Raw genomic sequence first — 27,620 nt, forward strand, 5'->3', positions numbered from 1 at the left:
ATACTGAAAACCTGTACCGCGAGTAAACAAAATACTGAAGGTCTGTACAGCGAGTAAACAAAATACTGAAAACCTGTACCGCGAGTAAACAAAATACTGGAAACTTGTACCGCGAGTAAACAAAATACTGAAAACTTGTACCGCGAGTAAACAAAATACTGAAAACCTGTACCGCGAGTAAACAAAATACTGAAAACCTGTACCGCGAGTAAACAAAATACTGAAAACCTGTACCGCGAGTAAACAAAATACTGAAAACTTGTACCGCGAGTAAACAAAATACTGAAAACATATACAACGAGTAAACAAAACACTGAAAACCTGTACCTGCGAGTAAACAAAATACTGAAGGACTGTACGGCGAGTAAACAAAATACTGAGAACCTGTACCGCGAGTAAACAAAATACTGAGAACCTGTACCGCGAGTAAACAAAATACTGAAAACCTGTACCGCGAGTAAGCAAAATACTGAAAACCTGTACAACGAGTAAACACAATACTGAAAACATGTACCGCGAGTAAACACAATACTGAAAACCTGTACCCGCGAGTAAACAAAATACTGAAGGACTGTACAGCGAGTAAACAAAATACTGAAAACCTATACCGCGAGTAAATAAAATACTGAAAACCTGTACCGGGAGTAAACAAAATACTGAAATCCTATACAGCGAGTAAAAAAAATACTGAAAACCTGAAAAGCGAGTAAACAAAATACTGAAAACCTGTACAGCGAGTAAACAAAATACTGAAAACCTGTACCGCGAGTAAACAAAATACTGAAAACCTGTACCGCGAGTAAACAAAATACTGAAAACCTGTACCGCGAGTAAACAAAATACTGAAAACCTGTACCGCGAGTAAACAAAATACTGAAGGCCTGTATAGTGAGTAAACAAAATACTGAAAACCTGTACCGCGAGTAAACAAAATACTGAAAACCTGTACAGCGAGTAAACAAAATACTAAAAAACCTGTACAGCGAGTAAACAAAATGCTGAAAACCTGTACAGCGAGTAAACAAAATACTAAAAAACCTGTACCGCGAGTTAACAAAATACTGAAAACCTGTACCGCGAGTAAACAAAATACTGAAAACTTGTACAACGAGTAAACAAAATACTGAAAACCTGTACAGCGAGTAAACAAAATACTGAAAACCTGTACCGCGAGTAAACAAAATACTGAAAACCTGTACCGCGAGTAAACACAGTACTGAAAATCTATACCGCGAGTAAACAAAATATTGAAAACCTGTACCGCGAGTAAACAAAATACTGAAAACCTGTACCGCGAGTAAACAAAATACTGAAGGTCTGTACAGCGAGTAAACAAAATACTGAAAACCTGTACCGCGAGTAAACAAAATACTGGAAACTTGTACCGCGAGTAAACAAAATACTGAAAACTTGTACCGCGAGTTAACAAAATACTGAAAACCTGTACCGCGAGTAAACAAAATACTGAAAACCTGTACCGCGAGTAAACAAAATACTGAAAACCTGTACCGCGAGTAAACAAAATACTGAAAACTTGTACCGCGAGTAAACAAAATACTGAAAACATATACAACGAGTAAACAAAACACTGAAAACCTGTACCTGCGAGTAAACAAAATACTGAAGGACTGTACGGCGAGTAAACAAAATACTGAGAACCTGTACCGCGAGTAAACAAAATACTGAGAACCTGTACCGCGAGTAAACAAAATACTGAAAACCTGTACCGCGAGTAAGCAAAATACTGAAAACCTGTACAACGAGTAAACACAATACTGAAAACATGTACCGCGAGTAAACACAATACTGAAAACCTGTACCCGCGAGTAAACAAAATACTGAAGGACTGTACAGCGAGTAAACAAAATACTGAAAACCTATACCGCGAGTAAATAAAATACTGAAAACCTGTACCGGGAGTAAACAAAATACTGAAATCCTATACAGCGAGTAAAAAAAATACTGAAAACCTGAAAAGCGAGTAAACAAAATACTGAAAACCTGTACAGCGAGTAAACAAAATACTGAAAACCTGTCCCGCGAGTAAACAAAATACTGAAAACCTGTACCGCGAGTAAACAAAATACTGAAAACCTGTACCGCGAGTAAACAAAATACTGAAAACCTGTACCGCGAGTAAACAAAATACTGAAGGCCTGTATAGTGAGTAAACAAAATACTGAAAACCTGTACCGCGAGTAAACAAAATACTGAAAACCTGTACAGCGAGTAAACAAAATACTAAAAAACCTGTACAGCGAGTAAACAAAATGCTGAAAACCTGTACAGCGAGTAAACAAAATACTAAAAAACCTGTACCGCGAGTTAACAAAATACTGAAAACCTGTACCGCGAGTAAACAAAATACTGAAAACTTGTACAACGAGTAAACAAAATACTGAAAACCTGTACAGCGAGTAAACAAAATACTGAAAACCTGTACCGCGAGTAAACAAAATACTGAAAACCTGTACAACGAGTAAACAAAATACTGAAAACCTGTACCGCGAGTAAACAAAATACTGAAAACCTGTACAGCGAGTAAACAAAATACTGAAAACCTGTACCGCGAGTTAACAAAATACTGAAAACCTGTACAACGAGTAAACAAAATACTGAAAACCAGCGGCATCAACAGCAGCAAAACATATGTCAACAACAACAACTTTGCCATTTGCTACAAAAAGATGCCGGTTCATTATTATTTTGTTTACCCTTTGCAGTTGTTAGGAACCGTCATTTATAACAGACCGGAGATTATTTACTTTGTCATTTGTTACTGAAAGGTGATTGTTACTTTGTCATTTGTTACAGAAAGGTGATTGTTACTTTGTCATTTGTTACAGAAAGGTGATTGTTACTTTGTCATTTGTTACAGAAAGGTGATTGTTACTTTGTCATTTGTTACAGAGATGTGATTGTTACTTTGTCATTTGTTACAGGAATGTCACAGGATAGTTTCAAGCTTAGTGAAATGTACATCTCTAGTATGTATAATCTTTAATAACTAAACCATAATTGATTCCTGTGTCGATGTTTGATCCCACATTTGGCGTGCAGGTAAAAATATCAAATTAGGATTTAGAGGCCAAGCCAGACCTGATTCCACCTACAACGATATGTACTACTTATCTACAAATCAAACTGTCAAGTCAACTGATTAATTCTAATTAACGTGTAAATATAGATACTTGCTTGCGCCCTGCTCGTGCCCCGCGCGCCACTATGTATTAGTGATTTACACCAGATTAGAAAGTCCGTCCGAGGTCGATCTTTCTCAGCGTTTTATTACCGGCTAGGATCGTTTGGGTATTAAACATATGGCAATCTATGATACCGGCACTTGCATTAATGTCATATGCCAAAGAAAAGTCAAGCAAAGAACATTTAAAACAAGTTTAAAACTGGGCATACCAACCGGCTTCATTGTACTTGTGTACGCACGCGCTGGTCATGTTTACGTCTCGCTAATATGATCATGTTATCGCGTGAATACAAACGTCCAGACGTATTACACACAAAGAAAAAATACACGGATATCATTTGGGGAAACTGCATTATCAAACAATTAGATAAGGAAAAGACACATTCATTATCTTTATCTATAGTCATATTGCGATCTTGAACAGCAATTTCTCTTTGTCTGTTGTGTGGATGGTTTATAGTGGAAGATGATATCTTTATTAGATACAATATGACCATTAATACAGACCTATTGGTCTACCTCCTCTGCCTAGTATATCATCCCGTATTTCTATGTTCGGAAACAAAATTGTCAATGAAGCGGATATCAACGAATCACACCAAGCCTTTTTTCGAATTTCATGGCGGAAGCAAGCGTGAATAGAGCCAGTATTTCTGGGCTGTCAAACACATTTTTGGGCCTATTCGTTTCATTCAAAGCGTCTAGACGATTCAGTTAGCTTCTCCCAATTTATTAACATCTTTGCCAAGTCGGTCCTCCGACTGCGCCCTCTCTGGTCTAGGAACTAATTGAGCAATTCCCTTTCCTGGGAACCCAAACCGGAACATCATCCTGATATCCCTTGCAATAGTTACATCAACAATTACTAACAATTCTCCAGCAAATATACAACATTTATCAAATTCTTACCTTTCCATCTTTTCCCCAAAATTCAAGACTGCTACCAACACCATTATTTATTAGTAATAGTAAAGCTCCAGTAGTCATGATGAGAATTTATTTATGAGAGATATAATTTGGTGTTAAGTGCGTCAACGAGCGGTCAACCAACTGTTAACCTGTTGGTCAGGTGGCGATGTGGAGTTACTCTCATACGCATGTCTCTCGGATTTTATTGAATCCCTACCATAACCAAACAACTGCTCCGCCGTGTGTGGAATGGCAGACCAATGTCCAACAAAATCGGTATTAACATTAGGATCTCTCTGATTTTATCGATCACATTTTGTTTGCAATTTATTAATTTCCCCAAATGTACCTCTACGAATGATGATATCACAGAGAACAGGTAGCCAATCACTGCGTTTAGAATATGATTGCGAGCCAATCAAAGTAGACAGACTATCTAAATCCATCTGCAAACCTCACGAATTATAATGCTGGGATTGTTGAAATAACACAATCAACACGATTAACAATTGTAACAGGACCGTTTTTCGTTTTCATCAGTTTGGCGAGTCTTGACAAAGACTTTTAAGATCTATTTATATCGGATATAATACATTTAAAAACGACGAACCGGTTTGTCCGGCCCTTTAGCCTGACATATTACACTCGGAGTATCACGCGTTTTCTATATACTATAAACCTACACAATCTAAGCAAGAAGTATCATTGTCAGAGCATACCCCAATACACATACGATATCGGGCGATAACGCGCAAAGTTGTACAACTCAGCACTTAACGTCTTTACAATACACGTGTGCATGCAAACCACAGACCGACATGTAGTGATGTAAAGCACGCCTGGTCACCTGTTACCTAGCTCAGGTGTGTTCAAGTGTGACTACCTGGAACATGTAAAACATGCCCGGTCATGTGTGTTAAAGTATGACTACCTGGAACCTGTAAAACATGCCCGGTCACATGTTACCTAGCTCAGGTGTGACAAAGTGTGACTACCTGGAACCTGTAAAACATGCCCGGTCACCTGTTACCTAGCTCAGGAGTGTTCAAGTGTGACTACCTGAAACCTGTAAAACATGCCCGGTCACCTGTTATCTAGCTCATGTGTGACAAAGTGTGACTACCTGGAACCTGTAAAACATGCTCGGTCACATGTAACCTCACTCAGGTGTGACAAAGTGTGACTACCTGGAACATGTAAAACCTGCCCGGTCACCTGTTACCTGTAGCTCAGGAGTGTTCAAGTATGACTACCTGGAACCTGTAAAACATGCCCGGTCATCTATTACCTAACTCAGGCGTGTTAAAGTGTGACTACCTGGACATGTAAAATATGCCCGGTCACCTGTGACCTTACCCAGGTGTGTTAAAGTGTGACTACCTGGGACCTGTAAAACATGCCCGGTCATCTATTACCTAACTCAGGCGTGTTAAAGTGTGACTACCTGGACATGTAAAATATGCCCGGTCACCTGTGACCTTACCCAGGTGTGTTAAAGTGTGACTACCTGGAACCTGTAAAATATGCCCGGCCACCTGTGACCTTACCCAGGAGTGTTAAAGTGTGATTACATGGAACCTGTAAAATATGCCCGGCCACCTTTGACCTTACCCAGGAGTGTTAAAGTGTGACTACCTGGCACCTGTAAAACATGCCCGGTAACCTGTTACCTAGCTCAGGTGTGACAAAGTGTGACTACCTGGAACCTGTAAAATATGCCCGGTCACCTGTAACCTAACTCAGGTGTGACAAAGTGTGACTACCTGAAACTTGTTAAATATGCTCGGTCATATGTAACCTCACTCAGGTGTGACAAAGTGTGACTACTTTTGAACTTGTAAAACACGCCTGGTCACCTGTTAACTAACTTAAGTGTGACAAAGTGTGACTACATTTATCCGTACCTGTACGTCTGTAAAACTCGCCCGGTCAGCTGTAACCTTACCCAGGTGTGACAAAATGTGGCTACCTTTATGCGTAAAATGCACCCGGTCACGTTAAGTTAACTTAGGTGTGACAAAATATGACTACATTTGCGTCTGTAGATCACGATCGCCCACATGCGACTTTACACAGGTTTAATAAATCTTGACTACCTGTGAGAATAGAAAACGGGCCCGATCATTAGACATATCGCCACATACAGGGCATAATCAGACGTTTACCACATTTACAGCAGGGTTCAGGTTTCTTGTACTTCTATCTGTTTAGGAGTTTGACGCCAGACTATGTGATAGTAGTAGGTTTATGTGTTGTGAGCATGTGTTGTAGATGGACACACTATGTCGACAGAGTAATCACCTTCCCATCGAAATGTCGTCGTGGTTGTCACTCCAGTTAATCCGTTAGAAGTTTTTACGTACCAGTGTATATAATACTGTGGACTGCCGTATGTGTCCTTTACGAGATATGATGACGGTGCACGTGTTTTTGAAGTGTGTAGATGTTCCCATGCGTCTGTTTTAAAATCAAAATAATGCTTCCTAAATTTACTGCATCAGCGTAGACCACATCATTCACGAGATTCGGAAACAGATTTACACGAAAATGAACCAATTTTCCGATACATTTTAGACATATCAATGAACTAGCGGCACTAGGTGAGGCCCTCTCGGATATTAACAAGCCGCTGATTGGTTGACCACTGTTCCGGAGCTTGGCGCTCACTGATCAGTTGCTGAAGCTGAAAGTAACACAGCATTTACGTCACACTTGGATGGTCACGGCAATTGCAGCCGCTGTCAATCCCCACTTATACTGCTTATCGATCAAACGTAGAGTGGAGCGATGTTGTTTGTGGAATAGTGGTGCAGTCTGTCGTCACACTCGCTTGTGCATGTCCGCCGTTACACGTGCAGTGTCCGCAGTAACTGCACGTGCAGTGTCCATAATTACACGTGTAGTATTCACACTTAAGCTGTGACTAATATCGGAGTTACGGACAGAATTTCCGGGTGGATTTTAGGGTTGTGTCGTAAGCCCGAATACTAGCAGTGCTTTATAGACGGACAACACCTACTGCGATGGTAAGTATGTATATTCATATAATTTCTGGCAGTCAGCATCTATAGATTTATCACATGATATATTTTTTTATCAAAATTCAACTCTATTGTTGTTAGTAAGTAACTACATATGAACATAATACGACATGAGAAGTTATTGAAATTTCCGAAACAACCACAAAAAATCACCTTCTACATATATCTCCGTCATCTACGCTTGAATTAACACCAAATCGGTATTTAATGATGATATATGGTGAAAAAACAGAGTATGTTGACTATATACTAAGCCTGCTTTCATTTAAGAAGTATAATAATTAAAATAAAATAAATATGATAATTAGCATACAAATCCAACAGGTCTCTACAATAAGTATATTAGGGGTTCACATACCGCCGACCTCTGCAGTATTACCGAGGTTCAGATGACCACATGAGTCAGGACCAAGAGGCGAGGCAAAATAGTCTCCGTCCGTAATCAATTCAATTCGTCCAGACTAAGTGTATGTTCTAAAGTAAACTTTTCTACATAAAGCAGTGTAGATTGTCACTAATTGTGTTCGTCCGGACTGAAGTGTATGTCTGTCCAAAGGTGAACGTTTCTTAACAAAGCAGTGTAGATCGTCACTAATTGTGTTCGTCCGGACTAAAGTGTATGTCTGTCCAAAAGTGAACGTTTCCCAACAAAGCAGTGTAGATCGTCACTAATTGTGTTCGTCCGGACTAAAGTGTATGTCTGTCCAAAGGTGAACAGTTCCCATCAAAGCAGTGTAGATCGTCACTAATTGTGTTCATCCGGACTAAAGTGTACGTCTGTCCATGCAAAGGTGAACACTTCCCGACAAAGCAGTGAAGATCGTCACTAATTGTGTTCGTCCGGACTAAAGTGTATGGCTGTCCAAAGGTGAACACTTCCCCACAAAGCAGTGTAGATCGTCACTAATTGTGTTCGTCCGGACTAAAGTGTATGTCTGTCCATGCAAAGGTGAACACTTCCCCACAAAGCAGTGAAGATCGTCACTAATTGTGTTCGTCCGGACTAAAGTGTATGTCTGTCCAAAGCTACACACATACATATTTCTACATATAACAGTGTTCATACATTATCATCGTACATTCACACTAACTTGTCCTAAAGTACTATATCGATCCTAATGAAAGAGTGTAATATGTCCGTCTGTACAAAGTATGTACGTCCTAAGTTAATGTTGTACATCCGTATTATACTGAGCACATGTCACTATTGTCTGTACACAATGTCTGCCCTAACTAAACTGAGGGTTGGTGAACTAACACTTACATGATTTACAATACATACAGATGTTACTACTCGCGCTCATACAAATATCCATCTACTGACGTTTTCCAACTAGATTCTTGAAACGGAACTAGATTCAAGATTCAAATAGTCTGTTCGTGTATTGATGTTGTTCGGGTATTGATGTAGACGAAAACAACTGATCTAAAACCATTATTTAAAATACCATACAGGTTAATAGTACAGAATAATGAGCGAAAAAAAACAACAAAAATAACAAAAAAACGTAAAATTAATTAACATTCGGAGCAAACTCAGTAAATGAATTATCGCAGATATATATCTTCTTCTATCTAAAGCTTGTTTGTGCTGTATCTAGATATATTAATTAGAGACCGTGAAAAAACGTCCATCAACAAATACATTAATAATATATCTGTACACAGAGAAAATGATGCATGACGTTGATAACATCTGTTTGTTAGAGACATAAACAGGTTAACGTAGGTACATACATGTAGACCAGGTTTGTATGCATTGTATATGTGACAGTATTAGGTATGTGGAAGCGTGAGTGGCGTGTCCTGGGTGTTTCTCAGACTTGACCAGCGACAAACGGACAGTTTGACCCGCCTGTCACCCTCTCTGATATCCGCCACCAGTCACTTCGGACTGGAACTCGCAACAGTTCGGTTGTAGTCTATATACCCCTTGCAATTATTACTACATGTATAAGAAGTCTATAGGGGACATTGTCCACAAGGACGATCGTCCGCTCGAGAGCCAAGTAAGTGTATACATGCGTGAACGAATTCTACTTTCGTTTCGTATTTATAGTACATGTACATAGTCCGTTCTATATCTGTAAAGGCAAAATAAAAACATCAAAAGGAAGAATCTCTGTTTTATTCAATCCCGATTTTACATATAGATGTTAGGTATGACTGGGTGACAGGGTTAGGTATGACTGGGTGACAGGGTTAGGTATGACTGGGTGACAGGGTTAGGTATGACTGGGTGACAAGGTAAGGTATGACTGGGTGACAGGGTTAGGTATGACTGGGTGACAGGGTTAGGTATGACTGGGTGACAGGGTTAGGTATGACTTGGTGACAAGGTTAGGTATGACTGGGTGACAGGGTTAGGTATGACTGGGTGACAGGGTTAGGTATGACTGGGTGACAGTGTTAGGTATGACTGGGTGACAGGGTTAGGTATGACTGGGTGACAGGGTTAGGTATGACTGGGTGACAGGGTTAGGTATGACTGGGTGACAAGGTTAGGTATGACTGTGTGACAGGGTTAGGTATGACTGGGTGACAAGGTTAGGTATGACTGGGTGACAGGGTTAGGTATGACTGGGTGACAGTGTTAGGTATGACTGGGTGACAAGGTTAGGTATGACTGGGTGACAGTGTTAGGTATGACTGGGTGACAAGGTTAGGTATGACTGGGTGACAGGGTTAGGTATGACTGGGTGACAAGGTTAGGTATGACTGATGACAGGGTTAGGTATGACTGGGTGACATGGTTAGGTATGACTGGGTGACAGTGTTAGGTATGACTGGGTGACAAGGTTAGGTATGACTGGATGACAAGGTTAGCTATGACTGGGTGACAGGGTTAGGTATGACTGGGTGACAGGGTTACCTATGACTGGGTGACAGGGTTAGGTATGACTGGGTGACAAGGTTAGATATGACTGGGTGACAGGGTTAGGTATGACTGGGTGACAGGGTTAGGTATGACAGGGTGACAAGGTTAGGTATGACTGGGTGACAAGGTTAGGTATGACTGGGTGCCAGGGCTAGGTATGACTGGGTGACAGGGTTAGGTATGACTGGGTGACAGGGTTAGGTATGACTGGGTGACAGGGTTAGGTATGACTGGGTGACAGGGTTAGGTATGACAGGGTGACAAGGTTAGGTATGACTGGGTGACAAGGTTAGGTATGACTGGGTGACAGGGTTAGGTATGACTGGATGACAGGGTTAGGTATGACTGGGTGACAAGGTTAGGTATGACTGGGTGACAGGGTTAGGTATGACTGGGTGACAAGGTTAGGTATGACTGGGTGACAAGGTTAGGTATGACTGGGTGACAAGGTTAGGTATGACTGGGTGACAAGGTTAGGTATGACTGGGTGACAAGGTTAGGTATGACTGGGTGACAAGGTTAGGTATGACTGGGTGACAGGGTTAGGTATGACTGGGTGACAGGGTTAGGTATGACTGGGTGACAGTGTTAGGTACGACTGGGTGACAGGGTTAGGTATGACTGGGTGACAAGGTTAGGTATGACTGGGTGACAGGGTTAGGTATGACTGGGTGACAAGGTTAGGTATGACTGGGTGACAGGGTTAGGTATGACTGGGTGACAGGGTTAGGTATGACTGAGTGACAAGGTTAGGTATGACTGGGTGACAAGGTTAGGTATGACTGGGTGACAGGGTTAGGTATGACTGGGTGACAGGGTTAGGTATGACTGGGTGACAGGGTTAGGTATGACTGGGTGACAGGGTTAGGTATGACTGGGTGACAAGGTTAGGTATGACTGGGTGACAGGGTTAGGTATGACTGGGTGACAAGGTTAGGTATGACTGGGTGACAGGGTTAGGTATGACTGGGTGACAAGGTTAGGTATGACTGGGTGACAGGGTTAGGTATGACTGGGTGACAGGGTTAGGTATGACTGGGTGACAGGGTTAGGTATGACTGGGTGACAGGGTTAGGTATGACTGGGTGACAGGGTTAGGTATGACTGGGTGACAGGGTTAGGTATGACTGGGTGACAGGGTTAGGTATGACTGGGTGACAAGGTTAGGTATGACTGGGTGACAAGGGTTAGGTATGACTGGGTGACAAGGTTAGGTATGACTGGGTGACAGGGTTAGGTATGACTGGGTGACAGGGTTAGGTATGACTGGGTGACAGGGTTAGGTATGACTGGGTGACAGGGTTAGGTATGACTGGGTGACAAGGTTAGGTATGACTGGGTGACAAGGGTTAGGTATGACTGGGTGACAGGTTAGGTATGACTGGGTGACAGGGTTAGGTATGACTGGGTGACAGGGTTAGGTATGACTGGGTGACAGGGTTAGGTATGACTGGGTGACAGGGTTAGGTATGACTGGGTGACAGGGTTAGGTATGACTGGGTGACAGGGTTAGGTATGACTGGGTGACAGGGTTAGGTATGACTGGGTGACAGGGTTAGGTATGACTGGGTGACAGGGTTAGGTATGACTGGGTGACAAGGTTAGGTATGACTGGGTGACAAGGTTAGGTATGACTGGGTGACAAGGTTAGGTATGACTGGGTGACAAGGTTAGGTATGACTGGGTGACAGGGTTAGGTATGACTGGGTGACAAGGTTAGGTATGACTGGGTGACAGGGTTAGGTATGACTGGGTGACAGGGTTAGGTATGACTGGGTGACAAGGTTAGGTATGACTGGGTGACAGGGTTAGGTATGACTGGGTGACAGGGTTAGGTATGACTGGGTGACAAGGTTAGGTATGACTGGGTGACAAGGTTAGGTATGACTGGGTGACAAGGTTAGGTATGACTGAGTGACAAGGTTAGGTATGACTGGGTGACAAGGTTAGGTATGACTGGGTGACAGGGTTAGGTATGACTGGGTGACAGGGTTAGGTATGACTGGGTGACAGGGTTAGGTATGACTGGGTGACAGGGTTAGGTATGACTGGGTGACAAGGTTAGGTATGACTGGGTGACAGGGTTAGGTATGACTGGGTGACAGGGTTAGGTATGACTGGGTGACAAGGTTAGGTATAACTGGGTGACAGGGTTAGGTATGAGATTGTGACTAAACCTGTAAATAATGTATTATTGTTAGCTTGTTCTTTCAGCTTACGTGGTACAAAGTTCTGACTGAGTTTATGTTACAGGGACAATAATATGGATTCTGCATGGTTAAACAAGTAGTGCCTTTTCTGTTTTCTTATTTGATATATATCTGAGCAGCCTAACCGTTCATATTTCCTGATACTTTGTAGCTCAACCACATTACAATTATATGTACTATTTACGCGATAAGAATATGTCTTAATTACATTTTAGGAATATGTCTTAATTACGTGATATGAATATGTCTTAATCACGAGATAGGAATATGTTTTAATCACGTGATAGGAATATGTTTTAATCACGTGATAGGAAAATGTTTTAATCACGTGATATAAATATGTCTTAATTACTTTGTATAAAGATATCTTAACCACGTGATAGGAATATGTTTTAATTACGAGATAGGAATATGTCTTATTTACGTGGTAGAAATTTGTCTTAATCACGTGATAGAAATATAAGATATTTCCCGGCACAAGATGTTGTTCGTTTTGAGTATTGATATATAATATAACGATATAATGTGTAAGGAAAAAAAACCGCTTTGACTATTACTCGAGAATGATCAGGTAGTCACCATCAGCACGATAATGATAAGTTGGCGGAAAAAAATTGTCTCCTCAGTTACGATTTTAAGGGTTCAACAAAAGAATTAAAGGCTATGTTTCATTCATTCATTCAACTTCAGAGCCGTTTCCCAGAAAACTATGAATACATTTTTCTCCGCATGAATTTCGTAGGTCCTATGACTTTCAGTGGTAAGTGTATGTCGTCAAATTACCATATATCGTAACTACAAGATATATATACATGTCGTAATTACAAGATATCTTTATATGTCGTAACTACAAGATATCTATATATGTCGTAACTACAAGATATCTATATATGTCGTAATTACAAGATATACATATATATCGTAATTACAAGATAAATCTACAAGATATATGTATATACATGTCGTCATTACAAGAAATATATATATGTCGTAATTACAGGATATCTATATATATCGTAATTACAAGATATATATATATATCGTAATTGCAAGATATATATATATGTCGTAATTACAGGATATCTATACATGTCGTATTACAATATACATGTATCTATGTATGTCGTAAATACAAGATATCTACATGTCGTCATTACAAGATATCTACATGTCGTCATTACAAGATATCTATGTATGTCGTAATTACAAGATATCTATGTATGTCGTAATTACAAGATATCTATATATGTCGTAATTACAAGATATCTATATATGTCGTAATTACAAGATATCTATGTATTTCGTAATTACAAGATATCTATACATGTCGTAATTACAAGATATCTATATATGTCGTAATTACAAATTAAATCTATGTAGTAATTACAAGATATATATATATATATCAACTGTATCTTATTTTTAGAAATACTCACTGGCATTTACGATATCCAATAAACACCAGTAGGCAATACCAACTAGTCTGATCAAACAGATGCCTGATGAAGCCTAATATCTACACCGTCAATACCAATATCACTAGTGAGTAAGTGAACCTTTGTGTCAAAATCTGTATAGTTATGAATTATTGAGAGGATCTGCCGGGGAACTTACTATCACTTCTAGACAAGAATGTTCACGCCAGCCAAAGAAACATTTGCATTTGCATATTTTCAGTGATTCCGGAATTATACAGCCTAGTGTTCAGCAATTAGAAATAACAACATTTTCGCTCAGGTCCGGGCGGGTTTAGTATGTACACATCATTATGTACATATAAAATACTTATCAATTGTATAGTCCGTGTACTTCATTACGAATGAGTTTACTATTCCATAGGGTGAATTATAACTGTGTAATAATCATCATTAATATAGATTATATGTCTTACACACCTATTATATTTATAGATGAAGCTATTGTTTACCGTCTGAGCTGCTGTTATTGGTGTATATCTTATTTCGATTACATGTTTCTATTTCTACTGTTTACCTTCACGTGAAATTTCATACTTTAATAAGTATTATTGTAATAATTGTTTTATAGACAAAACAATCTTTACATTATCATGATTTCTATCATCCTGACTCGAAAAACAATGATGTATCATGGTGAGAGATTTTCGGGCGTTATAACTGTTAATACTGTCTGTTATCTCTATTGTTTAACAGACAGAAATTCTTATATTTATCTCTTTTTACTTTACAATTGCCGTCCGAACGAAATTATCAGAAGACTTGATATCCCAACATGCTCTAAAATGATATTGGAGGGGTGATATCTGGATAAGATTTAAAAACAAAAAAAAAAACAGATGTCTGGTAAATTGTTACGTAAATCTTATCCACTTGTAATCTCGACGTCACAAAGCTAATGTGAAATGGCATTTATCTGTTTGCTCTGTAGCCCATACGTTGATACAGAGGATGAAATTGACACGCCGTCATTTCACGACTGGATGGCGAATGGCGACAACATGCATTCTCAGTTAACCAATATCGCCGCCATTAATTATCTATATTAAGAGCCCGTTATCTACTACCAACAGTATAAATGTAACAAAGTTGTAGTCAGATCGGCGTAGTTATCAGAAACGGGGACGACCCATGTGATATTACCATCAATTATCACATCAGTGTCGCTCGTTTTTCATTGATTTTGAAATTGCTTTCAAAACATTTATTTTCTGATTCGTTTTTAGCTGTACACGAATAAAACCTAATTTCCATTACTGTCAAAACTTGTGTTTTGTAAAGAAATCAGCTCAGTCTACAATTAGCAATCATAAACAGATGTCATAAAGATATATATACCATTCAGGAATATTAAGACATGGCTCGCATGTTGAGTCAGGGTTAGGGGTTAGAATTCTATCTAACGTGGCCATGGGTCAGGGGTCGTACTCTGGGTCAGCGGTCACACATCGGGTCAGGGGTCATACACTTGGTCAGGGGTGTTTCAGTGGCAGTACTCGAAGTTAGGGGTCATTCTGTGAATCAAAAGTCATATGCTGCCACGCCAGGGAGAGCATGTTGCCAACAAAAGTTGCTCTGCCTTTGGAGAATATATCGCTTTATGACTCTAATAAAATCCCCTCTAGGCTCAGAAAACTCCACTAAGAAACATTCATCAAAACATTATAGCCAGCTGTTAAAATTGCCTGTCGATTTCATAGGAGTATTTGTACTGAAGGACGGGTCAGATGTGAGCATGTTCATGTCCGCCAGGAGAAAACTACGTCATAACCGTGTTGTTTCCATGGACGCTTCTGGCGACACCGGAAGTTGTGTCGTCTGATGTATCCGTTCTAAGACTGTTATATCGCCCACAATGTAAACAGTGGTACAGCGTATCCTTTTTACTCCGCGGAATAAAATTAACTTGATGGTGGTTCCCTGTTGCTGTGGCTACTGATACCAGATTAATTCAACCTTCTGACCTGGAAAACGTTTCGTGTTTACTTAACTTGAACGCTCTAAAAGTAAATATCCGTTGTCTGATGTTTTCGAAATGGTAAACTTTACAGATACCAGAAATTGAAAGTCAAATTAATAGTCTACAAAGACGTTTGAATACCACCTCAATAGTCTACAAAGACCTTTGAATACCACCTCAATAGTCTATAAAGACGTTTGAATACCACCTCACTAGTCTACAAAGACGTTTGAATACCAACTCACTAGTCCATAAAGACGTTTGAATACCAACTCACTAGTCCATAAAGACGTTTGAATACCACCTCAATAGTCTACAAAGACGTTTGAATACTACCTCAATAGTCTACAAAGACGTTTGAATACCAACTCACTAGTCTATAAAGACGTTTGAATACCAACTCACTAGTCCATAAAGACGTTTGAATACCACCTCACTAGTCTATAAAGACGTTTGAAAACCACCTCAATAGTCTATAAAGACGTTTGAATACCAACTCACTAGTCCATAAAGACGTTTGAATACCACCTCAATAGTCTATAAAGACGTTTGAATACCACCTCAATAGTCTACAAAGACGTTTGAATACCAACTCACTAGTCCATAAAGACGTTTGAATACCACCTCAATAGTCTACAAAGACGTTTGAATACCACCTCAATAGTCTATAAAGACGTTTGAATACCACCTCAATAGTCTATAAAGACGTTTGAATACCACCTCAATAGTCTACAAAGACGTTTGAATACCAACTCAATAGTCTATAAAGACGTTTGAATACCACCTCAATAGTCTATAAAGACGTTTGAATACCACCTCAGTAGTCTACAAAGACGTTTGAATACCACCTCAATAGTCTATAAAGACGTTTGAATACCACCTCAATAGTCTATAAAGACGTTTGAATACCACCTCAATAGTCTACAAAGACGTTTGAATACTACCTCAATAGTCTATAAAGACGTTTGAATACCACCTCAATAGTCCATAGAGACGTTTGAATACCACCTCAATAGTCTACAAAGACGTTTGAATACTACCTCAATAGTCTACAAAGACGTTTGAATACTACCTCAATAGTCCATAAAGACGTTTGAATACCACCTCAATAGTCCACAAAGACGTTTGAATACCACCTCAATAGTCTACAAAGACGTTTGAATACCACCTCAATAGTCTACAAAGACGTTTGAATACCATCTCAATAGTCTACAAAGACGTTTGAATACCACCTCAATAGTCTATAAAGACGTTTGAATACCACCTCAATAGTCTACAAAGACGTTTGAATACTATCTCAATAGTCTACAAAGACGTTTGAATACCACCTCAATAGTCTACAAAGACGTTTGAATACCACCTCAATAGTCTACAAAGACGTTTGAATACCACCTCAATAGTCTACAAAGACGTTTGAATACCAACTCAATAGTCTACAAAGACGTTTGAATACCACCTCAATAGTCTACAAAGACGTTTGAATACCACCTCAATAGTCTACAAAGACGTTTGAATACCACCTCAATAGTCTACAAAGACGTTTGAATACCACCTCAATAGTCTATAAAGACGTTTGAATACCACCTCAATAGTCTACGAAGACGTTTGAATACTACCTCAATAGTCTACAAAGACGTTTGAATACCACCTCAATAGTCTACAAAGACGTTTGAATACCACCTCAATAGTCTACAAAGACGTTTGAATACCACCTCAATAGTATATAAAGACGTTTGAATACCACCTCAATAGTCTACAAAGACGTTTGAATGCCACCTCAATAGTCTACAAAGACGTTTGAATACCACCTCAATAGTCTACAAAGACGTTTGAATACCACCTCAATAGTCTATAAAGACGTTTGAATACCACCTCAATAGTCTACAAAGACGTTTGAATACCAACTCAATAGTCTATAATACCAACTCAATAGTCTATAAAGACGTTTGAATACCAACTCAATAGTCTACAAGGACATAAAAGAAAGTAGGGTAGTATGGCACTGCGGAGAGCCAGACAGCCAATCCTTTATCTATGACAGAATTTTAACACCCTAAAAGGCCATTGGTACGATAACTCCTCTACTGTATACTTAACCTCGGTTTGCAGTATCTCGTGATAATACTACGGAAACACGTCCATTTTTTTTTTTTTTTTTTTTACTCAGCTTTGGCTCATTGACAGTTTGGCTTGGTCAATCTTAACAATCAAATAAACTCTTTAAGAAGCAAAAGTTAGAGTGTTAGCATTAATTAGTAAAAACGTGATTTTTAGTGCACCTACGTTTGCTATTGCTTTATCATAATATGTCTTATTTGGTGCTTAGCACCGAGCCATTTCATCATCGTACATATATAATTATTTATTTTCGATTATTTTCATGTCTATCCTGATTTTTTTTGATTTTTTTGGGGGGTTTTTGGTTTTTGGTTTTTGTTTTTGTTATTGTTTTTGTCTTTACATCAATTTTCCACACTCGACGTTTATAATTCAGTCGTGCTCTTTCAAAAGTACATACACACACACACACACACACACACACACACAACACACACACACACACACACATAAGGTATATATATATATATATATTGTAATTAAATTCTCTTTATCTCCCTCAATCTGAACATCTTCTTTCATTCCCGTTTACTCTCACGTTGTTATAATGACCCGTGATGTTAAGCAAAATCATTAGTAGTGTTACTTTAATTAATTACGTATAGGTATGGCTAGAGGTAGTCTGAGTGGTCGGGCCAATCCCTACCGACAAAACTTCCTCCAGCCATATCTATCACATAGTTATCAAATGTAAATGGTCCCTTAGATAAACAACCATTTAGCAATAAATAATTCGTTAAACAAATTACGTCCTGTTTTTGAGTAAATGTATTGAGATTGGGAGTTGAAAGTGGACCTGGATGATGGGAGATTTGTGTTCCCAGGTACTGTGGAAACAATACTTCGCCCACACATGGTTCTCACGGCGACCCAGTCCAAGATTCTCATCCTAGTGGAACTCACTGTACCATGGGAGGAAAATTGTGAAGAGGCACATGAGAGCAAGAACCTGAAATACACTAACCTGACATCAGACTGTATAGAAAAGGGTTGGAAGATGTGGATGTTTACAGTTGAGGTCGGTTGCAGAGGGTTCCCAGCACAGTCGGTGAGCAGATTGTTGCAACAACTAGGAATGCTGGCCAAGTCATCGGCCTTGAGAAAACTTGGAGAGGCAGCTGAAAGAGCATCGTGCTGGGTATGGCATCGTCGGAACGACAAAGGCTGGAAGCCAGGATCCATCGAGTAATGGCTTGGCCACCACTACTGACCGACCAACCGGAGGACGTCGTGGTTCAGGTTGAATCATCCGAGGAAAGTTGGTGACCACCTGATGACGTTGGAAACTGGTATCGAGCACCACGGGGCAGAAAAACCAGGCATTTTCAGACGATGACAAGAAAAGAAGCAGCATTAGATCGGCTGTAAGTTATCATAGAAGGAGATGTCACAAGCGGTAATGTTCTACCGGAGAACCTGAGGGAGATCGCCATTGACTGAGGCCAATGGATAAAGACTATTGTTATACTTTTAAAAGAGTGTCTAAATAGCTGACATTTGTTCGTTTTAAATCTAAAAATGAATGAAAAAAGAACACGTCTAATCCGTTCCTAGAAAGAATTTCATTTCATGTATAAGAGATACCAATCTCCTGTCTCGGAGGGAGCACTATCATTCCAACTTTATAAAACGCCCACATTCTTAGGGCAGCGTGATATCGACAGCATGACATGCCTACTTCCGGTTTAAGGACTGCTCAAGTATAATACATCCCCACTTCCGGTTTAAGGAATTTGACGTATGAAAAAAGAAATGCGCTCATTTCCAGTCTCGACATACCCTCATATAAATAATAAAAGCCAATAATATAGTTACCATCTGTCCTGATACAGATTCACGACGGATGACTGGGAATGAAGTCAGGTGGGGAGAGGGGCCTTCTTTGTGAAAAAATGAAAACGAATGTTATTGAATTATCCTCTCCATCAATTTGTTTGTGTAAATAAAAGGTTTTTTTTACTGTTGACTGCTGTGGTCATAATTATTGATATACACATATGTAATTTAATAAGGTGATACCCCGAGGAAATGAACGAAATCATTGATCCTTAGCATGCATCGATTGCTATTATTCCATGTCTGTGGCACACACTATTTAAAAACACAGAACAATTGTTTATCTGTGTACTGCTCCTTCAACACGTCTAATATAAAACTGTATGAGAAAGGGCGCCAACACGCCGTGTCGATCACGCACTGCGCAAGTAAACACCAATAAGCACTAGTAGACAAAGATATATCTATACAGGAAATGTTACCATTAATGGATACGAATCCACGATAAATCGCCATAGTTACATGTGTTGATCCCTTATCAATCGCCAGTATTTCCAGTGTTGTTCCATAATAAATCATTAATATTTTTCTAACAGAAATACTAAAGTTGAGCATTTAGCATACATACCAGACAAGTTAATATGCATATCATACGTTTTAGTACTAGATATTCCATTTCCATTGTTCCCGCTAAATCTGCACTACCAGCCGATGTGTAAGTCTGCCGTGGCTGCATATAACACCTTTTGAGACAAGCATCATACCACTTTCTATCTAACCTATATATAACCTTCATTTTACCAGGATCTTTAATTGCCTATCGATATACATTCTACACTCTAGAAGTAGTTTAATGGGATATGGAGTTTGATATCTTTAGTGCAGTTTTGGACATGCATGCTAAAATACCAATCCATTTTGACAGCTTCACATGAAACACTCTCTTTTCAAAGAAAGATGAACGGCGATATCAGTGTTAAGAAAGATGAACGGCGATACATATATTAAGAAGGATAAATGGCGATAGCAAAGTTAAGAATGATGGACGACGATAGCAAAGTTAAGAAAGATGGACTGCGAAAGCTATATTAGGAAAAATTGACGGGACACTAGTGGTATGAAAAAATGGACGGTGATACCAGTGTTAAAAAAGATGAACGGCGATATCAGCGTTAAGAAAGATGAACGGCGATAGCGATGTCAAGGAAATTGGACTGCGATATCAATATTAAGACAAATGGACGGCGATTGCAATGTTAAGAAAAATGGACGGAGATGGCAATGTTAAGAAAAAAAGACAGCGATACCAGAGTTAAGACAAATGGACGGCGATACCAATTTTAAGAAAGATGGACGGCGATACAAATGCTATGAAAAGTGGACGGCGATACCAATTTTAAGGAAGATGGACAGCGATACCACTTTTAAGGAAGATGGACGGCGATACAAATGCTATGAAAAGTGGACGGCGATACCAGTGTTAAGAAAACTAGCGTGTCTTAGGATGGCATTGTAGTATGATGTCGCTTTAGAACAGTCATTCGTTGGTTCGACTATTCGTGGATATCGTCTCTCTCACATATATCGTCTCTCATAGAAACCGTCTGTTTTAGAGACCATTGACATGATTCTACAACACAATGTCCACGTTTGACCTTTTCACGTGCCACAAGGACAAACTGTGCCCATGTTGTCGATGACTTGTTTTGATGTAACAAATAAAATAAATTAAAGGACGTAGAGTAAACAAAAATCAGACTGACTGGTTAATCCGGGTAAATACAAGGATACTGAATTCTTAGACCAGGTGTTCCGACAGGTAAAGGCCTACTGCTAGATCAGCAATACTCTGCATGTCAATCAAATCAAATCGGTGTATTTATTAACGAGAACTAGGGAAATAACAAGCCACTCGGCACATTATTACACGTCAGAAACATTCTTTGAATATCTAAACAACTGTGATACTTTGACACTGGATTTCGGAGAGGGCCGTATGTAACTGTTAATGAACCAGTTCTACCAGAATTGACATACTCACGGTTACGTTTGATGTGGAAGAAGAGGATTTCACTTACATGGTTCGTGTCGATGCAAAAGAAGACGCTTAACTTTCCGAAACCTCTGGTCGTATTATTAATCCCTTTCGATGGTTTCTGTGACATTATCAGCTTTGTACGCAAACACTATATTCAAAGGAGGCTTTAGTTAATTAGAGAGTAGATGTACAAGTTAAACGACATATCTTACGAGAAAGACAATCGTGTTTCCGTTCAGAGCAGTATTTGTTATACATGGTATGATTTAAACCAGCAACCTGTCATTAGCTCTTAACACCTTTTAATGAGACAGTGTCATCCTTGACGTTTCCTATATCAGTTTATTTGATGTCAGGTCTGGTGCGTCAAAGACTACACACGGTCGTTCTCTTCTTCGGTGTTTGTGATGATAAAAAGACCACATTACCAGTGTAACTTTTGAGAGTATTTTAAGACCACGCGTAGATACACAATACACGAGTATGGTAGATCACAGATTATGTACGCGTCAGAGATATATCCACATGTATAATACATAGATGTAGTGTCTTATTTGCGTCCTGGAAAATTGAAATATTGATTTTAAAGAAAATCGTTACCAACTGCTATTAATACTTTTGAAAAGACATTATCAATTTCTTATGAGCTTACGAGATAGTACATAGTTATTATCACGGTTAATACTAATCTTTGATTCTATACCGGGATATCATATATGCTAGATGTTTGTCCTGTAATGCTCACTGTATCATTTGTACTTGTATAGACTAACTAGACAGGGTAAGATAGTGGGGTCCTTGTCGGTATTGTCGGGATCAATACCTCCCGGCCTAGACAGAAAAGCATTGCTTGCATTTTTTTCAGTGATAAAAACGTATCTTGAGAGGAAACCTTAAGTCTTTGATTCAGTTAACGGTCCGCTACACGAGGACTGTCCCAACGGAGAAAGCACGTGGACATCTGCGTGAGTGTTTATGCTCATTCACGAAATGTGACTAATTTCGTAAAATCTATTAGCACGTGGACGAGTTTTATAGTTTGACGCCACAATGCATACAGATATACCACAATCCAGATGATTGAACGTCATGCATGAATCCTTTTAAATGAGACTGATATGTTCCATACAATGAAAGTGTACACACCGATTGATATATTGGGTCCCCTATGAGTAGGTTGGTGTGGGGCGAAGTGGCGAAGGGGAGACGGGTGAAGATTGTGTTTATTACTTAATAGATTAACCTTAACAATAGGTATATATAATGTTTTAAACGGCACATGTTACTAGGGCAACCATCGTAATGCTAGAAGTGGTAATGTTGAGTAAGGCATCATATTGCTTTGCGAAAGTAGAACCATGATGTTGTAAGCGGGGCAATTGCTTTGCAGGAGTAATACCATGATTTTGAAAGCGGGGCAATTGCTTTGCGGAAGTGGTACCATGATGTTGTAAGCGGTGCAATGGCTTTCCGGAAGAAGAACCATGATGTTGCAAGCGGTGGTATTGCTTTGCAGGAGTAATACCATGATGTTGTAAGCGGTAGTATTACTTTGCGGAAGTAGAACCATGATGTTGTAAGCGGGGCAATTGCTTTGCGGAAGTATAACCATGATGTTGTAAGCGGTGCAATGGCTTTGCGGAAGTAGAACCATGATGTTGTAAGCGGTGCAATTGCTTTGCGGAAGTAGAACCATGATGTTGTAAGCGGTGCAATGGCTTTGCGGAAGTAGAACCATGATGTTGTAAGCGGTGCAATGGCTTTGCGTAAGTAGAACCATGCTGTTGTAAGCGGTGCAATGGCTTTGCGGAAGTAGAACCATGATGTTGTAAGTGGTGGAAGTAGAACCATGATGTTGTAAGCGGTGCAATGGCTTTGCGGAAGTAGAACCATGCTGTTGTAAGCGGTGCAATGGCTTTGCGGAAGTAGAACCATGATGTTGTAAGCGGTGCAATTGCTTTGCGGAAGTAGAACCATGATGTTGTAAGTGGTGGAAGTAGAACCATGATGTTGTAAGCGGTGCAATGGCTTTGCTGAAGTAGAACCATGCTGTTGTAAGCGGTGGTATTGCTTTGCGGAAGTAGAACCATGATGTTGTAAGCTGGGCAATTGCTTTGCGGAAGTAGAACCATGATGTTGTAAGCGGGGCAATTGCTTTGCAGGAGTAATACCATGATGTTGTAGGCGGGGCAATTGCTTTGCGGAAGTGGTACCATGATGTTGTAAGCGGTGCAATGGCTTTGCGGAAGTAGTACCATGATATTGTAAGCGGTGGTATTGCTTTGCGGAAGTAGAACCATGATGTTGTAAGCGGTGGTATTGCTTTGCGGAAGTAGTAACATGATGTTGTAAGCGGTGGTATTGCTTTGCGGAAGTAGTACCATGATGTTGTAAGTGGGACAATTGCTTTGCGGAAGTAGAACCATGATGTTGTAAGCGGTGGTATTGCTTTGCGGAAGTAGAACCATGATGTTGTAAGGTGTGGTATTGCTTTGCGGAAGTAGTACCATGATGTTGCAAGCGGTGGTATTGCTTTGCGAAAGTAGAACCATGATGTTGTAAGCGGTGGTATTGCTTTGCAGGAGTAGTACCATGATGTTATAAGCGGTGGTATTGCTTTGCGAAAGTAGAACCATGATGTTGTTAGCGGTGATATTGCTTTGCGGAAGTAGAACCATGATGTTGTAAGCGGTGGTATTGCTTTGCGGAAGTAGAACCATGATGTTGTAAGCGGTGGTATTGCTTTGCGGAAGTAGTACCATGATGTTGTAAGCGGGGCAATTGCTTTGCGGAAGTAGAATCATGATGTTGTAAGCGGGGCAATTGCTTTGCGGAAGTAGAACCATGATGTTGTAAGCGGTGGTATTGCTTTGCGGAAGTAGTACCATGATGTTGTAAGCGGTGGTATTGCTTTGCGGAAGTAGAACCATGATGTTGTAAGCGGTGGTATTGCTTTGCGGAAGTAGTACCATGCTGTTGTAAGCGGTGGTATTGCTTTACGGAATTAGTACCATGATGTTGTAAGCGGTGCAATTGCTTTGCGAAAGTAGTAACATGATGTTGTAAGCGGCGCAATTGCTTTGCGGAAGCTGTACTATAATGTTGTGAAGGATGATGTGTTGTCGAGGAAGCCTCCGTAATGCTACACGTATTAGCTCAGAGGGCTGCTAACGGCATTATTTATTAGTACGGAATGATATTGAAGTTTTAGATAGGTGGGTATGCAGAAGCTCGCATAGTGATATAATTTGGTGTTCAGTGCGTAGAGGAGCGGACACCTGTTGGTCTGTGACGTATTCTGTCATGCGCAGATTATTATCAACGTCTCTCTGATTTTTTCGATTGTTTGGAATACCAGAACAATGTGTAAGCAATCCTGTATTAACATTCGGATCTCCCTGAATTTATCAATCATTTTTTTTTCAATTAATTTTCCCCACTTGTACCTCTACGAACGGTGACGGTGACATCACAGACAACATGTAACCAATCACTGCTTGTAAAGTATGTTAGGGAGCCAATCTTTATACCCATATGTAACCTCCTTCAATATGGCTGGTGCAAAGACCAATTATAAAGCTTCCATCTGGGATGATAACGGTGACATTGTATTATAGAAGAATACACCCTGATGCTGTAAGTGGTCGTGTACTGACGGGGACCGAGCTATGATAAGGGGTGATTTCGCTATATACAATTTAGCACACACATCGGCGGCTGATTAGATGACTTAATTGAAGTTTGTAGCGTCTCAATAAGTCACAATTTTATGAAAATTATATTTATGCAGACTAGAAGCATGGCCGCAATGATAGCTATGTTCTCCGGAAACTCACTGGTTGTAAAAGTTTTATCTGCGTATGGCATGCATGTCGAAATCTCAAATCGATGGCTGCTAATAGCTGTCCATTACCTGAAAACACACTAGCTCACCTTCCGAGAGGACAAGTGAATGTATGCTGGACCCAGCATCCGTCATCATTTGGTCGGACTTTAAAGAAAATGGATTTTGACCAGATTGGTCTTGTAGTATCCATAGATACATGTTACAAACGCCATGTCCAAATCGTACACACTCAATAAGTTTAGTACAGGATGACATAACAAAATATATTTGTAAAACTGCTATAATAGAGGGGAATCAAGATTGAGGAGTAGACTGGAGAATCAGAAAGTACGGGAAACTTCTCCTAATGAAATAACATCTCTGGTTTTTGTCTGTTTGGATGTCTGCTCTTTTAACTTTCCTTGACTATTCATATCACGGTGTGAATTATCCTACCGTCTCCAGTACCACCGTCTCCAGTACTACCGCCTCCAGTACCACCGTCACCAGTACTACTGTACCACCGTCTCCAGTACTACCGTCTCCAGTACTACCGTCTCCAGTACTACCGTCTCCAGTACCACCGTCTCCAGTACTACCGTCACCAGTACCACCGTCACCAGTACTACTGTACCACCATCTCCAGTACCACCGTCTCCAGTACTACCGTCACCAGTACTACCGTCACCAGTACTACTGTACCACCGTCTCCAGTACCACCGTCTCCAGTACTACCGTCTCCAGTACTACCGTCACCAGTACCAGCGTCTCCAGTACCACCGTCTCCAGTACTACCGTCACCAGTACTACTGTACCACCGTCTCCAGTACCACCGTCTCCAGTACTACCGTCACCAGTACTACCGTCACCAGTACCACCGTCTCCAGTACTACCGTCACCAGTACCACCTTCTCCAGTATTACCGTCTCCAGTACCACCGTCTCCAGTACTACAGTCTCCAGTACCACCGTCTCCAGTACCACCGTCTCCAGTATTACCGTCTCCAGTACAACAGTCTCCAGTATTACCGTCTCCAGTACCACCGTCTCCAGTACTAGTCTCCAGTACTACCGTCTCCAGTACCACCGTCTCCAGTATTACCGTCTCCAGTACTACCGTCACCAGTACTACCGTCACCAGTACCACCGTCTCCAGTATTACCGTCTCCAGTATTACCGTCTCCAGTACCACCGTCACCAGTACCACCGTCTCCAGTATTACCGTCTCCAGTACATCCGTCACCAGTACCACCGTCTCCAGTACCACCGTCTCCAGTACCACCGTCTCCAGTACTACCGTCACCAGTACCACCGTCTCCAGTATTACCGTCTCCAGTACTACCGTCACCAGTACCACCGTCTCCAGTACCACCGTCTCCAGTACTACAGTCTCCCGTACCACCGTCTCTAGTACTACAGTCTCCAGTACCACCGTCACCAGTACCACCGTCTCCAGTACCACCGTCTCCAGTACCACCGTCTCCAGTACTACCGTCACCAGTACCACCGTCTCCTCCGTATAACCGTCTCCAGTACCGTCCCAGTACACCAAGTCTCCAGTACTACCGTCTCCAGTACTACCGTCTCCAGTACTACCGTCTCCAGTACTACCGTCTCCAGTACCACCGTCTCCAGTACTACCGTCTCCAGTACCACCGTCTCCAGTACTACCGTCTCCAGTACTACCGTCTCCAGTACCACCGTCTCCAGTACAACGTCTCCAGTACCACCGTTTCCAGTATTACCGTCTCCAGTACTACCGTCACCAGTACTACAGTCTCCAGTACCACCGTCACCAGTACCACCGTCTCCAGTACCACCGTCACCAGTACCACCGTCTCCAGTACCACCGTTTCCAGTACCACCGTCACCAGTACCACCGTCTCCAGTACCACCGTCTCCAGTACAACAGTCTCCAATACTACCATCTCCAGTACCACCGTCACCAGTACTACAGTCTCCAGTACTACCGTCTCCAGTACCACCGTCACCAGTACTACCGTCACCAGTACTACTGTACCACCGTCACCAGTATTACCGTCTCCATTACCACCGTCACCAGTACCACCGTCTCCAGTACTACCATCTCCAGTACCACCGTCTCCAGTACTCAGTACATGTTGTCGCCTTTTGTTCCCCCACATTACGACATACTGTCAAAAATCACACGTACAGCGTCCTATTT

The 27,620-nt window shown here is 40.7% G+C and overlaps 2 protein-coding genes across 2 annotated transcripts in view; one reads left to right on the top strand and one right to left on the bottom strand.

Moving 5' to 3' along the window:
• The first annotated feature begins 5,351 nt into the window (after positions 1-5,351).
• Positions 5,352-27,620, top strand: part of LOC117333256 (TWiK family of potassium channels protein 7-like) — an 81,992-nt gene continuing 59,723 nt past the window's right edge. Inside the window, exon 1 of the mRNA XM_033892469.1 lies at positions 5,352-7,140. The gene's annotated coding sequence lies outside the window, so the exon portion shown is untranslated. The remainder of the gene's footprint in view (positions 7,141-27,620) is intronic.
• LOC117332275 lies at positions 26,130-27,579 on the bottom strand. Its single transcript, XM_033891160.1, has 2 exons — positions 27,149-27,579; positions 26,130-27,117 (listed from the first exon to the last, which is right to left on the bottom strand). The coding sequence occupies exons 1-2, from the start codon at positions 27,577-27,579 to the stop codon at positions 26,130-26,132; spliced, it is 1,419 nt and encodes a 472-aa protein (XP_033747051.1).

The sequence above is a fragment of the Pecten maximus genome, chromosome 8, assembly GCF_902652985.1.
Source record: "Pecten maximus chromosome 8, xPecMax1.1, whole genome shotgun sequence".
In the NCBI taxonomy this organism is placed as follows: Eukaryota; Metazoa; Mollusca; class Bivalvia; order Pectinida; family Pectinidae; genus Pecten; species Pecten maximus.

Bases quoted from the DNA above. Each gene is read 5' to 3' on its own strand.
- LOC117332275 (XM_033891160.1), bottom strand. From the start codon at position 27,579: ATGTGGGGGAACAAAAGGCGACAACATGTACTGAGTACTGGAGACGGT. The intron at 27,118-27,148 runs GTACTGGAGACG...TGGAGACGGTAG, and splicing joins ACGGTGGTACTGGAGACGTT to TACTGGAGACGGTAGTACTG.